General features: G+C 38.8%; 1 protein-coding gene across 9 annotated transcripts in view; it reads right to left on the minus strand.

Annotated features, from left to right (window-relative positions):
- Positions 1-349: 349 nt before the first annotated feature.
- Positions 350-15,354, minus strand: part of nalcn (sodium leak channel, non-selective) — a 70,261-nt gene continuing 55,256 nt past the window's right edge. For 4 of the 9 annotated variants that reach the window (XM_069154284.1, XM_069154281.1, XM_069154282.1 and 1 more), the window contains 23 exons: positions 15,082-15,204; positions 14,471-14,527; positions 13,805-13,925; positions 13,579-13,710; positions 12,224-12,391; positions 10,995-11,099; positions 9,993-10,099; positions 9,791-9,911; positions 9,584-9,682; positions 8,775-8,868; positions 7,007-7,113; positions 6,764-6,838; positions 6,565-6,684; positions 6,377-6,445; positions 6,134-6,282; positions 5,916-6,009; positions 4,863-4,995; positions 3,451-3,566; positions 2,442-2,599; positions 1,848-1,998; positions 1,599-1,748; positions 1,345-1,462; positions 350-1,044 (listed from right to left, as the gene is read on the minus strand). In XM_069154284.1, the coding sequence (XP_069010385.1) occupies positions 902-1,044; positions 1,345-1,462; positions 1,599-1,748; positions 1,848-1,998; positions 2,442-2,599; positions 3,451-3,566; positions 4,863-4,995; positions 5,916-6,009; positions 6,134-6,282; positions 6,377-6,445; positions 6,565-6,684; positions 6,764-6,838; positions 7,007-7,113; positions 8,775-8,868; positions 9,584-9,682; positions 9,791-9,911; positions 9,993-10,099; positions 10,995-11,099; positions 12,224-12,391; positions 13,579-13,710; positions 13,805-13,925; positions 14,471-14,527; positions 15,082-15,204 (2,710 nt within the window). In that variant the 3' untranslated portion in view covers positions 350-901. Of the gene's footprint in view, positions 1,045-1,344; positions 1,463-1,598; positions 1,999-2,412; positions 2,600-3,450; positions 3,567-4,862; positions 4,996-5,915; positions 6,032-6,133; positions 6,283-6,376; positions 6,446-6,564; positions 6,685-6,763; positions 6,839-7,006; positions 7,114-8,774; positions 8,869-9,583; positions 9,683-9,790; positions 9,912-9,992; positions 10,100-10,994; positions 11,100-12,223; positions 12,392-13,578; positions 13,711-13,804; positions 13,926-14,470; positions 14,528-15,081; positions 15,205-15,354 lie in introns of those variants that run through there. The other 5 variants (XM_069154285.1, XM_069154283.1, XM_069154287.1 and 2 more) reach the window with 5 other exon arrangements.

Raw genomic sequence — 15,354 nt, forward strand, 5'->3', positions numbered from 1 at the left:
TAAATAATAATATTTTGCATATAATAATGTATGCTTCTCATGTGGATTCTCCTATTTTAAGACATATAGGACAACAATATCTGCTAAAAGTATGGAATATAAAGGAAATTAAATCAATCTGACCATTTTTGTTACTCATAAATGCCTAAGTAGTTTAGGCCTTTATTAGAACAATTGAATATTTGATAAAGCTAGAGATTTATAATAATTTACAAAATAGTTAATGTTTTAATGCCTCACAAATACAGATAGATTGAGCTTTTAGTTACATTCACAGTCATAAATCTAAAAGTTGGTTCCATTTGCTTGTTCTAACAACAGGAACAAGAGGCTTGGTTTGACAAGTGACTATAAGAAAATCAACATTTATATGATTAACACTTAAGATCACAGGAGACATCATCAGGAACAGTGAATATAACACAAGAACAGAGATGCAACATCAACATGAAGGGACATCAGAAATTATTGTAGCTGCATCAACACAATTACCAGTTTTGAATATTGACATGAAACAGTAGAAAACACAAACAGCAGCAGCGTCTTGGTTTGTTTTATGAATACTGTACACCGTCGCCTCAGTCAGTAGATAATCTGCTTTAACACTATGTGCCAGCATAGAAAAAGTCCGCAATCACAATAAAAGGAAATCATATGGGAGAAGTCAGACCAATCCCAGAGGTATGAAATTGTAACTGTGTGCCAAAATGGCAGCTCAGTGAAGGTCTCAACGATGGGCCTCCACACACCCCAAGTCCACAGAACTGTCTGAACAGTTCCAACCTGGGTAACGGTAAAAAAGATCATCATTGATGAGGCTCGTGCAAGCGGAAATGAAACAAGTCGAGTCTTCCAGCAAGCTCATCTATAAAAAAACTGCAGGATACACCGCGACTCATCTCTAGATGTCGATGAGGTCGTCGCCGCTCTCGTCACTCTCCACAGTCAGCTGACGGGTCCACCACTTCTTCACCTCCGACCCTGAAGAAGCCTCATCGTTGACGGGGTTCATCTTACAAACAATAGACTTGACACTTGTGCGACCTAACACAACAACACACACAACAGAAATCCACAGCCTGAGTCCTGCGATGCCTACCTGTTACTTTTGTCCTGCTTTTTTCCCCTTTTTCACGTTAAGAGGACCTCTTGCCAAGCTGCTACTTTAAATTCGAGTTTGTTCTTAAATAACTTTGCAGGATCAATAAATTACTTTTCTACAACTTTTTCAAGGTGGAGAGAGAAACTTGAGAAAATCTTTGTTCCAGTTTCAGTTCACTTAAAAAAAAAAGAAAAAAAAAATTCTCAATTTCTTCTAAAGAAATGCGCATGCATTATACACACCTGCAGGCAGTCGCCACTGTCCCAGCTTCCTCTGTGGTCTACCCAGGTCTGAGGAGTCCTGCCTGTACCCTCCTCTGTCTGACAACGTGGGGCTCAGGAGCTGCTGGAGACCGCTCATCTACACAAAGAGGAGAAATCCTTTGTTTTACCGGTGCAAGTGCACACCTGCAGATCATATGATGTGCTGGCTGTATGTCAAGCTGTGAGCATGTGTGAGTGCGTATGCAGAGGAGGTATGGACGTGGGGCTTTCACCTCAGGCTGCGAGGGGTTGTCTGGGTTGTTAGCATTGTGGTCCTCACTTGGCAACGTGGTCTCGATGCTGGGAGGGTTGAGGAAGCGGCTCAACTCCTGCTGCTGGGCCTCTCTCAGGCTATGAAAGATGCTGCAAGACTGCTGCTGCTTCTGTAAGAGAACACAGACAGTATGTGTAAAGTGTTAAATGCGTGTGAGTACTACGGGAAAAGCAAAGGATGGTGACGTGTTTTCTGTGGAGAGACGAACTGCCCGGATGCGTTTGAGGCATTTCTTGAGCCACATGCGTATGGTCTGCTTGGCAACCTCTTCTTCAATGGTGTACTCCAGCTGTTCCCTGGCCAACAGCTCCTCCAGCTGGAGAGACTTTCTAATGTCCACTGAGCGATATGACAGCATGCTGTACGATTACACACACACACACATACATGTACAACAAACCACACACACGGGGGGACATGAAGACAAGAGAGGGACATATTTAATGGGGTATAATTCTGCTTCAGGAGGATTAAAGATTATCAGGGATTTAAAGCAAGATATACACTTATCGCACAAATGACTTACACCAGGAAGAACTAACTGAAATTTGAGGACTTTAAAAATGGGATGTGATTTAACTAACTCTATAAAACTATTTTCATGTGGCACAATGGTATCAAACAAAACTTGCATTATTACAAATCTCATACAATCTTTAGACAACATTTTCAAAGAAAGATAGTTCTGTGATGATTTATAAAAAAGGATTTTGTTGTAATGTTCCAGGTTGCTAAAGAACTGAAGGGATTCATTTGAGGGTTCGTATTCATACACTGTTTCATTGTGGTGCTCTACAAGCACCTGAGCACATCGTGGAAGGTCACATCTCCTCCGCTGTGAAGTCGCTCCATCTCATAGCACATGTGTTTAAACAGCAACTTGTCTTTGTCCAGGTCCACCTCCAGCCTGCCTCTGAGCAGACGAAGAAGAAACTTCAGCCGGGATGTCGGGATCAAACCCTAGAGAGAGACACACACAGGTTGCAGGGTCAAATCAGGACAGGATGACATCACTCAAGTAGCCTATGCTACTGTAACTTAGATGACGGGTATTTCAAAAGTGTTTATTGAACTGCAGATGAAAGTGAAGATCCCATAGAATATATATTTCACAGCTCAAAGTTTATTAGAGACAGTATCATCTCTACAGTTTCGACTACATCCTTAATCATTGGATTTGTGGTGTGACATTTTCAATAGATTGAAATCATTTTTCACTCCTCTTAATCCTCTTATTTCACCATTGCACAGAATATAAGAAAACAGCTATCACCTTTTTCTGCTGCACTCCACTACACCAGGCAATATTTTAGAATTATGGGGCTTGATAAAGCAAAAAATTTGAAAAATAATTCACCTTAAAGGCTCCCTAACATCTTAGAAAATGTAAAAGAATATTCTTTAGGAGTCTAAACTATTAGTAATGTTTTTTTTTTTTTTTTTTTTTAGATATGTTTAGGTGGCAGTAAAAAGTAGAGCTTTGTGATTGCTGTTGGATAATTAGGGATAGTTCCTGGTGAAGATGAATATGGCTGCTTGGGTCAACTTGTATTCTGCTGCTTACACACTTGTTTTGTTCATTACAATTGCTATGCCTGTACAAAGAAGTAAAAATGCCTATATCTGGATGGAATTATGGATACATAGGAGGGGGTCTACATTTTTAATCTAGCACCCACTGTTCTCATTACTTTTTACTTCAATTACTTAAAGCTCTACTCCATCCCCTTCAACCCCGCTCATTAGCTCTCATCTTTTCTATATTGTTCTCTATATTCTCCTCATGCGCTCTCCTATTGCTAATTTCTCACCTCCCGTTTGTCATCCACCATGTTCCAGATGATTTGGAAGTGCCTGAGGTCATTATAACTCAGCAGCTGGTCCTCCTCAGTGGAGTAGAACAGAGAGAAGTTCTCCACAATGATGGCTGCAGTGACACAAAGCGTCATTACACTCACAGATGAAGTTATTCTATAATAGTAATGTCTATGTAGTATTAATCGTAACTGGCATCAGCCATCTAGATTTACATAACAATTAAGTTATTCTGTTGCACTGTGGGTCCCATTGTGGGTGCTGCAGCATTGTGGGCACAAGCTAGGCCAGGGTTTGTTTTCATTTCATATTGCATATTCTAAATAATGTTTCATCACAAAAACAAACACGGTAACATTTATATAATCTATATTTCACTTTTCTTTTTTTTAAAAATGTATGTGAATTAAAGAATATACTTTATATCTAAATAATTATGTAAATATCATCTGTTAAATGTGCAGGTAAAGTGCAGCTGAGACTAGTAACAACTGTACAGATGTCAGATGTCACAGAGGTGATAACACACTCCACCATTCAAGGTATTTCTTAGTGGAGGGATGCCATTAAAAAAATCATTATAAATTGTCATGATATAAAGGTTTTGAAAGTGAGTACTTAAGAGCTCTGAATATTAATATTATGTATTTTATAAGGCCATAAACGTACAGCACAGGCTTCTGCTATAGTGAATGAATCCTATCAAGATATCTGGTTGACTGAAATTCAGACTATTGTAATGAATCTCATAAAAAATGAAACCAATAAAAAATGGAACCAAACACAAAAACAGTTCATTTTTCCCTTTGATTTGCTTGTTTAAAATAACCATTCTTCCATTTTCTTGCTCTTTTCATGCATTGCTTAATTTGTGAGATTTTAAGCTGCTGTATTTCTCTGCCTTTCATTCTACCTCTTTCTCTCTTGCTCTTGTAGCCTTGTCCCTCATGTCAGAGGCTGAATGGCAGCTGTATAAGGGAGACATAATCATGTCTGCATGACTGGGTCTGATCGTTGCGCTGAAGCTGTAAACTGTTCTCTTTGGAGAGACTCTAGGTTGTCTCTTGGGATACATGACACAACCTCATGTAAGTGAGTTTTAAAAGTTTTGCAGGTTTGTGCAACATCAAGTTTCAAAAGAAAAAGAGGCCCTGCTGTAGCCAAAGCATGAGGTTGTATTCATTTTAAGGATTTTTAAGCATGCATACTGTTGGCTTTGTCACTCAGAACATTGTGTTAACTTATATTCCCTGGATAATTACCCTTATCTTAATCAAACCCTAAAATTGAACAGGTTACCTTATGGGAATGTTTTGTTACAAAATTGCAGGTGAGTTAATAATATGACAGCACAATGTAAGAAATGAAATAAAAGTAATAAAAAACAAGTACACACACACACACTGACCTACAAGTAGATTGAGCATAATGTAGGCTATAATGACATAGAAAGAGCAGAAGTAGATGAGTGCTCCCGCGTAGTTGCCACAGTCGGTCTCCCAGTAGCGAAGTCTATCTGGGGTGCAGAACGGGGGCTGCACCTGGGGCCGGGAAAAAACAAATTTAATCATTAAAATGGGGCATTTAAACATATCAAATGTTCCATGAAGCATAAGATAAAGGGTTGGTTCATCAAAACAACAATACAAATATTTTCTCATTACCTCTGCCAAAGGAGGCCATGCTTTCTGTTTCTTTGTTTGTTAGCAAGATTATGGAAAAACTAGAATCAGCCCGATTTTCCTCAAATGTGTTGAAAGGATGTAGCATGAGTCAAGGGAGGACCCTATTCAATTTTGGAGTGGCTTAATATCACTGCGCAGATCCACAAATTATTTTCACTTCCATTAACATGGAGAGAACATTTGGCAGACTAAATGCCACACATGGAAGTAAAGTTCAGTAGTTGCAAAACACAAACCATTTATAGAAATATATGACAGTGTTGGCTCTATCCAACACCCGCCACAAAGCGGTGCTGACACAAGCATCTCTGCTCATTTAACACAGACAGAAGGGTAATTTTCCTGTCCCGCGCCCACATTGTTTAAATTGCACTTGAACTGGTCTTAAGTCAATGGGGCAGGATTTTGCTGGTTTAAGTTGCATATGATAGAAGAATGCTCCCTCTCAGACGGCCCCTCTCCTTTACATAGTGATAACTAAACATCCAGCTAGCCAAGTCAAGCCTTTCCACTGGAACTATTTCTTTTGTGTAAAGTAGTTCCAGTAAAACTGCTGACATTGAGGTCAGTGGAGTATCCACAGTAACAGTTAATTTAGCTGTGAGCGCCACAAACAGAAATGCCATCATTCTATTGTACTGGAATGGCAGCAGAAAACTGAAGTGAAGCAACATTTTCAGCAAAAAAATGTAATGTGAAAATTTAAATGTTTTCCCCGGTTAGAAATAGACGGTCTTTTCTTTTGTCTACGGGGATGAGCTGGATCTGGATCTTACCATGCAGTCATGCATGATTTTATTCCAATCTTCCCCTGTGACAATACGGAAGAGAACGGTGATAGCCTTGCCAGCAGTGGAAAAGTTGGCATGCCTGTGATTGGGGGAGAAGGAGACTATAAAAAAACATGTTTTAATGTATATATGCTGCTTACAGGCTTTCTCACTCATCAGAAAAATAAGCTCCATTATGAAGATCAGAGAATGCATACGATTACCGGTTTATGTTCTCTCCATATTTAACAGTTCCAAAGAGAACAACTCCAGCAAACGCATAGCAGAGCAGAAGGAGAAACATCCCCACGATGATGAAGAAGCTCTTGTACATGCTGACTACTACAGTCAGCAGCAGCATCTTCAGCGTCACCTTCACAGATCAAACACACACATTCACAGTTATATTTTCTTTTTACATCGGGGCATTATATTTACATCAAATAATCTTTCACAAATATACTCACATGTTTCCCACAAATTGTGAAGAACCTGAAGACTATCACACATGTGCCCATCATGTAGGTATAGGCATTCTACAGGAGAAAATCAGTTACATTTACAGTTGCTTTGTGATGTATTTTATAGAAAATATAACACTGACTAACTGAATTCCTTCAAAAAATTGCATAAATGAAACACAAATTTTTCTAACCAGTAAAGAAAAGTGCAGAACTATCCAGATGACACCCAGCGATGTAACCAGCAGGTCATATCGATTTCGTCGGCTCTGCCAGTAGCCCGCTGGAGACATGGCTATCAGCTTCATTGTCACCTAGAAAACACCAACATGAGTCTATGTCAGAGAAACTAATCACAGTAAAGGCTCTAAACAGATGGATGTTCATGCTCACCTCCAGCACAAATATAAAGGTGAAGACTACAGACATGGTGGCCAGGGGAAATGTTACTTGATCATCTACGTCCCACTAGAGAAGAGCAGATTCACATGTTAGTGTCAGTTCACATACATTACATCTGAAATAACTTTACATGCAACGGAACTAAAAGGTCATAAAAAGATGAGACAAAATACAATACAATAAGAAAAAAAAAACGTAATATATAAACAGAGGCATTTATATATGAGGCGTTACCTTGACTGACAGCAGGACAGACTGTGCCAACACCAGCACAGCAATGCCCCGTTTGAAGAAGGGGTGTTGAGTGATGTCATACATCTTGGCCCGGAAACCTCCGTTCTCTGTCAGGCGGAAAAGAAAACAAAGATGAACTGACACCTGCACAGTGATACAAAATTTCTATGTAGGATTTTAGTATGTTCGGGCAGTTAGCGTGGAAGATTTAGATCAGGTCAGTGATCAAATTTGAAGCTTTGGCAGTAAAAGCCAGCAGATGCTGGAATATGTGGTAGCGTCCCCTTTGTCCAGCAGATGGCACTTGTGGACCGCTTGAGTGTTACTATCAGAGTTAGAAAAATGTATAGAGCTGCACATTTTACACATATTTATTCATGTAAATGCATTCTTGTCAAGATAAAGGGGAAAAGTAAATGCTAACAAGGTAAATATGCTTCAGATTTGGTGAATTTGGCAAAATGAGGCTTCAAAATTGACTCAGAATGTCTAACTCCATTAAAAATTCAGGATGTATAATCATATTTGAGGTACAATTTATCATATTCAATCAAAATATCACATAAAATCATATTCGGGATGGAATGTATTTTCAGCATGGGACTCTCCCCGATATCCCACACAAGAAAAATGTTCCTCTGTAAGGTCCAAGGAAGCTTCTGTATCTACTGCTTTAAGAAGGATACGAGGAGCTGATGTGATTGGTCACATCTGCAGCCCCATTTAACTTTCGCTGATGATATTATATTTCACTTTCTACTTCACAGTAGCATAGTTTTAAAAATGACTGCCTCCATTCACTTGAACGTGTTTCATGTCAGCATTCTAGCTGCAATATTTCACCCGTCACAACAAATCCTTGTTAGAAAAGAAAATCCTTGTTACAACATTCGCTCTCGTCAACTTTGAAGCAGAGACTTTAATATTAAATGAAGACGAGACAAAAAAAATCAACAGCATTATGCCCAGTTTTGGCCTGTGACTACACAGGACTGCTGACAACATATTTCTGCAAGTACTTTGACTATGAGAGAGGCCAGCTCGGTGCTGTAGCGATCTGCCAGCAGTGTTTGAGTGGTGTCAGCGCTGAGGGCGTTTGGATGTGGATCAAAATCAGGTTGATGGTGCCGGAGAAAGCGGCGCTGCTGACTAAAACTAAAGCCATTGATTTTCTGTTAGTTCTCATCCTAAACTGTACTACTAGGAAATTTCCCACACTGCCTCCGAGGCACTTCAACTGTTCTCATGACTCTAATCACAAAAGGGAGTGCAACCGTATACATGTGCAGTATTCCCATTCGACTGAATTTATGAAGACTCTGTATAAAACTGTTTACTACCTGTCCATAAGCGTGGATAGAGCTGGTAGCTCAATTCAACAGAGTTATAAAAATGAAGTCAACTTGGTAAATAAATGTCCTCCTCGAAGGCAGTGACACGTGTGATTCAGTGTCTGAGCCATTCGCATTATCTTTCTTCATAATCAGTTTTTTCATTTCTGCTGCTCTTCATCATTTGGGTGTCATGATGAATCCCTCGAGGCATCAGTCCTCCGTGAAAAACAAGGACTGTTAAATATGGATTAATCATGCAGGTGCTGCTTAACAATGTACCAGCACGCACACACACATACACACCGAACAATCAATCAGGAGACGTAGACGTGACTGTCATGATGCTGAGCTTGATACTCGGGGTCTGTATTTTATTACAGAATCATTCTCAAAAGCCTTTGCTGAATGTGTTTGTATTGTGTGTGTGGTTATACCTGGGCGGGGGGGTAGGTGGAGAGGTTGGGCTATTTTCAGACGACTCTTCAGATCCTCCCATCGTCTCTGGTCCACTGTTAGCAAAGCAGTGCCCTGGTAGAGGGAGACACAACTTATTTAAATCCTGGATGTGGTTTTATTATCAAGCCTGGGGGTCTAAAAAGAATACTATACAACTGCGACATCGTCAGCATGACTTTCCTGTCTGCAGCCAAATAAAGATCAACGCCATCAGAATTGTCTTAAACAAAAGGCACTTAAATTGGCTTAAGTCCTGCCATGATGTCCATGACAAAATAACGACTATGCTCACAGTAGTACTGTGTCTTCAAGAATGCTGACATAAGTTGAGTAAAAAAAAAAAAAAAAAAAAAAAAAAAAAAAAAAATATATATATATATATATATATATATATATATATTATTCAGTTATCAAGTTCACAAGAAAAACAGTTTCTTCCTAAATCGAGCTAATTAGCTTATTAATTAGCAAACGTCTACATGTTTGACTTTGCTGTATATCTGGTATTCATTTGAAATCGTTGGATGAAAGTGCAAAGGAGCTAGTTCACAAATTCATATGCAACTTTATGCAGAAAACCTAATCGGATTGTCAATTTCATAGATATTCCAGACTTGCGGTGTAAGTGTAATGTATTGCTCTCGAGTTGTTGTTCAAAACAATGTGTCCACACCAACGTGAGTCAGAGTGACAGATACACCAGCATGACAACATAATCCCCCACAAACCATGTACCCCGGTGCCACGACAAAGAAGAAGATGCTATATCTATACGCATGGCTCTCACCTTGTTTTCATTGAAGTTTGCAATGACAACCCCCACAAAAAGAGTGAGTCCAATCATGCATCCCAGAAACACAAAGACATGGATGTAGATACCATGGATCTGTAGACACAGAGGTGTATAAGCTGAGCTCGCTTGTGTTTCAGATACAATACAGGAAAAAAAATTGTGGGAAAAAAGAAGTTAAAAAGGTAAGATCTGGATCAGCACCGGTCCAACGCGGTGAATGATGACATCTCGGACCTCCACCCAGCCTTTGAGCGACAGCACCTCAAACAGAGCCAACATGGCATTTCCCACATTGTCAAAGTTAAAATTCCGTGGGTTGGCCCTGGAAAAAGGAAAGAATGGATACATGAATCACTGGCAGAGCAAACCAATCCTAAACCGAGCAGTAACAAACAAGTCTTACCAGACTCTTGGTACCCAGAAACCTGGTTTCTTCTCTCCAGCCTTCAGCTTCAGGTTGAGGTTTTTGGAAACACTGACGTTTATTCGAAAGATACCATGACAATCATCCTGTAAACGACCACACAGTTGAAGAGAGAAACACAGAAATAAATGATCAGAACAACAAGTAAAATGAAGAGGGTTTGTGAAGTGATTTAACTATGTGGGCCTACATTAATAAACCAGAACAATATGACAACAATAAACATGCTGCTATTGTTTTTGCATGTGATTTTGGTAGTCTTTACATTTAAGCATTAAAAAGTGACATTGGTTTCAAGATAATATGTTTCTCTTCATTGAGAAGCAATTTAGTGCATAATAATGATACCTAATAATAAAGAACACATTCCCGGATCTCACCAATGAAGTTTGTGAATATCACAATAACTAGAAATCTACAGGGTTCCCACTCTAAGTCAAATGTGAAATTCCCTGACTTTTCCTTGACTTTCACTGACAAAAAAGCTGAAATTCCAAGACCTAAAAAGAAGGGAAAAACTGTGTGCCGTTGTGCTGAGCAGACAAGAAACAACATTTCTGTTAAAAACGGGCTGCATATGCCCCTCTCTTTGTGCCGATATTGAAAGAAATTAAAAACATCTCAATATAATATGTCTAAATACAGGTTGCAGAGGCAAAAAATGTACCTAACAATAATGACTAGGCCCAAAAAATTATGGAATTCTCTGACTGTCTTGTCTAGAAAAGAGTTTTTAAAATTCCCTGACCTGTTCGAACCCTGATTATACTATAAAATTAAGAGTTATCTGTAAGACAGAAGATTTGCTATGGCTGAAAGAGGTATAAGGACGGTTGTTAGAAGAGTAGGATAAAAGGAAGCTGTGGATTATTGATTTGACTGGGGAAACCCCTTCTCCTTGTTGAGCCTGTGGTTCTCTGCAGGGAGTGTGGGAGGATGGGAAGAAGTGCTTTAGTGAGGAGATTATGTTTCTTGCTGTACCCGTTTAAGGATATGGGGGTCGTTGCACTTGGCAAGCTTTCCGGCAAACAGTTGAACTCCAAAGCTTGCGAACACCAGCATTAGTGTAAGGAGCAGAATGGAAACCTGCAGGAGAATCAATCAAGAGTTTAAGGCACAACATAAATCCAACACAATCCAAGGCTGAGAGATTAGAGAGCAAGCAAAGGATGTCAGACAACGGTGGATGTAGAGACCTCAGACTCAGCAAGAATCTTTAATGATTGCATGTTTCTGATAACATAATATTATCTGAGGAATCATAAAATAAAGTTCTTGGTAGGCAAAGAATGTAATAACAAAAAGCCGGCACGATAAAGTGCAATAACGTGCATCAGTGTACAGATGTGATATGTAAAAAGGAACCACCTGCCATATAACAAAGGGCAAGCCTTTATTCAATGCAGAGTTATAAAAATGAATCAGGATAAAAATAAATACTTATGTTATGTGAAATTACATTTCATGAAAATATAATATTTTTTACAGAAAATTAAGCCTAAATCTAAAACAAAACCTCAGAAGAATTAAAACACTAATCTTTATTCTGCATACTTTTAATTGAATTATTTTGCAGAAATTATTGTCAAAAACAGTTGTCTTGCCAATTGTTCTCTTGTCAGTGCACCACTGCCTCGATCTGTCATTTGACTGGCAGCCCAAAGTCACACACTAACAGCACATGAGCATCAGCAGGAGAGAGAGAATACCGTCATTCTTGGTAGGCAACACGTCCGCGAATGTGACGTAATAGGGAAGCTTAACAGCACTATGCTGTCCATTGATATAAAACTCAAATTATGTACTTTTTAGCTGCACAACATTTACAGGTCATGGTCATTACGGCTAGATTTTACTGCATTTAAGAATATGGAGAATAGGTATTAGCTTGTCAAATGTTGAGGTGGGCCGAAACAAAGAAGGTGGAGGCCAAACTAGACCCACTGGCCCCAAATAGAGCTCATCTTATTTGACGGTCACTTGGGCTTCTGATCATTTAAAAAAAAAAAAAATCCTTTTTAAAATTTTAATCAAGTATCAACAGTGAGAAGAGCGATCTATATTTATGCACATTGAAAATAATGTGCTCATTATGATTGCCAACAGGGAGTAATACGATTTCTTTTTTTTATTATATAAAACCCTTATTCTGCAGCTGGCTAAATGTAATGATCATGTCATCTCTATCTGAAGTCAGAAATAATACTAACCAGGAAAATCTCTTTGAATCCTTTAAGCACCTCCCGCACCACCTTCCTCATCTGGGGCACCAGCTTGAAGATCCTGAGCGGACGCAGGCAACGCAGCATCATCAGCAGCTGAGCCCCAGACTCAGGAGGGACATCAGGAGGCAGCCAGCACAGGAAGATCAAGTTCACCTGCAGTTAATACAGCAGGGCAGGCATTAGGAGGTTCAGGGAAATCCTTCAGACTGTATCGTTACAATGCGTTCGCGTCAAGGTTTCATATTTTGATTATCATCAATAATGTTGTAATGACCCAATTCCCTTTCCCATTCTCTGAGTGACAACCTTTAACAGACATGTTCTACTGCAACCAAACTCAGTGTCAATCTCCTGTCCCTGAACAACATGTAACAGTAAAATGTCACTTTCATTTATAGCCAATTCTACTTCACAGCAAAACTATTGGATACTCAACATGCAAATCAGAGTTATTTGGATTTAAAGTGGTTTATAAGGGTGGGCAACACGGTCAAACAATAATACCATAATATTTCAGGTTGTTTCTGCAATAATGGTATTCTTGATATTATGATAAAATACACAAAAATATTGTATTGCTGATTACAATAACACACAATTGCAACAACATAGTTTTATATGTCAACAATAACAGTTTACCTTGTAATAATCAGTAATAATGAGGCCATTTAACTGGATGACCTCCTGTCTGATCACTAAATACCACTTCAATAAAAGAAGAAAATATATACAAGATAAACTGCAGCAAAAAACAAATCTCGGTATGTGACGGGAAACCCCCATGAACTCAATTTATTTTAATGGAAGTTGTGATTTTATGAAGGCTGGACATTTGAAGCTTGTTTTGATCAGATTTAAGGAGGTAAAATAGAATGTATTTAAGCTGCCAAAATGCTTAAAATACCATTCTGAAGTTTTCTGAGTAAACAGGGTGGACACCTTAATTGCTGAACACCAAGATACTGTATAGTCACTGACAGCAGACAGCTGCTCACGAATGGATCATCATTTTGTGTTGTGATTATAGAAAATATGTCTTTCTTGTAACTTCAATATTGTAAATATCCAAGACAGAGGTTGACAACATCCTGTATGTGTTTTTATGATAGTTTATACAAGCATCTTGTTATATTTTAATTATGGAACATAAGGTATGTTTCTTATATGAGTGCATTCAGTCTCTTCTGTGTCATGTTTCAGTGCCCTCGCCAAACTAAATAGAAAAACAAACAACAAAAATAGACAGATGGCATGTAATTGGTGGAATCTCGAGTATGAGGTCTACAATAGAATCATTCACTAATTATTGTCTAACGCAGCCTTTATAGTGGATTTCTCACAAGATAAATGAAGATGTCCATTACTCCTCCAAAGTCTCTGATGACGGCTGTGGGGGTGAAGAACAGACCGTCGGCCATGATCTTCAGGTTGAGCTCAATGCTCATGAAGATGACAAACACATACTCCCCAATCTGAAACAGACATCACCTTTATAACAACATCTGTGCACTTTATGTGTCCTGCTCGCCCGCTCACATAACTGCTCTGTCCATCTGGTTTTAATACCTGCAGGGTAGGGACGTGCATGACCCTGGTGAAGGGGGATTCAAACATCATGGAGATGCAGGAGCAGATGGTCACCACAATCATTACCCAGTCCAGATAGGTGACTAAGCCCAGAAGATCACTGCAAGGACACACATGCGAGTACAGACACAAAACACAGCAGGCATGTTACACAGAGAAATGGTATGTTCAGCCTAAGTAGGTCAAGAAAGCTATTTGGTTTGCAAACCAGCAAAATACTCAGGGATAATTCTATACATAGAGAAAGGCAGAGACAAGGAAAGATAGAGGATGTGTGGGGAGAGGTATCAGAAAGTGAGTGAATAAATCTGTGTGTGTGTGTGTGTGTGTGTGTGTGTGTGTGTGTGTGTGTGTGTGTGTGTGTGTGTCTGTGTGTGTGAGCAGATCCCCCGGCACCGACGGGATCTGATACAAAGGACTGCCTCTCACTTTAATAATCAGTACCTCTGCTCAGCTGAATTACTGTCAGGTTGCATAATGCTTGAAATATATATCACAGCTCTTCACTTCACACGTTCTACTCCTTACCACAGTTTAGGAAAGCACAACAGGCAGGTAATAAGGTCCCAAATTAATCAGTATTCCACTGCTGGAGAATGAACAGATCGATAGACAGTCAAGCAATCAATAATTCATCACACTTACTACAGCTGGTGGTATTTGGTGTTCTTCACTGCTCCTGTTATTGGGTCTGTTTTGGATCTAGACATGAATTCACATTAAATGAAAAAAATTATACACATTTTGACAGGACAACACAATTGTGGTCACATGAGCAGTTTTACTGACAACAAAATTAAGTAAACCTGTCTTATGAGCCAAACTCAAACAAGGCCCTTTAAATTCAAAAGTATCGACTTATTTACGAACTGAAAACAAAATTAAAAATCTTAAATAGCATTGAGTGGGTCCTCTGTCCAAACAAAACTAATTTGGTGTAAAGCAATCAAGGACAGGTTGTTACATGTCATGTTATAGTCACCAATGTTTATGTCATGACTATTTGGAGCCATAAGGCTGCTTGGTGAACCACACTGTGTTTATATATATATATATATATATATATATATATATATATAGATATATATCTATAGATATATATCTATATATATATAGATATATATATATAGATATATCTATAGATATATGTCTATATTTTATATATATATATATATATATATATATATATATATATATATATATATTTATATATATACGGTATATGGTATATGGTTTAAATGTAAGACCAGACTTACGCATTGAAGCGAGCTCGAACAATCATCCTGCAGAAGTTCCTGAATCGATGCTCTCGACCCACAATGAACAGAGGCTTATCAAAGTACGGATGGTTCTCTCTCAACTCCTCCTCCTGAACTTTCCTGCTCAGCCACACAAGCACAGAGGCGAGACCAATTACTGTATATCAACCAAAAAGAAAGGACTAAATCTTACGACTAAAGTTCACTGAATGGTCACTTTTTCACTTTGACATATTTTTTGTGAGGAACTTGCTTTATCTGTCGATACTG

This window comes from Embiotoca jacksoni, unplaced genomic scaffold (assembly GCF_022577435.1).
Source record: "Embiotoca jacksoni isolate LCO1_2020_lvr unplaced genomic scaffold, fEmbJac1.0.p SCAF_2, whole genome shotgun sequence".
Lineage (NCBI taxonomy): Eukaryota > Metazoa > Chordata > Actinopteri > Embiotocidae > Embiotoca > Embiotoca jacksoni.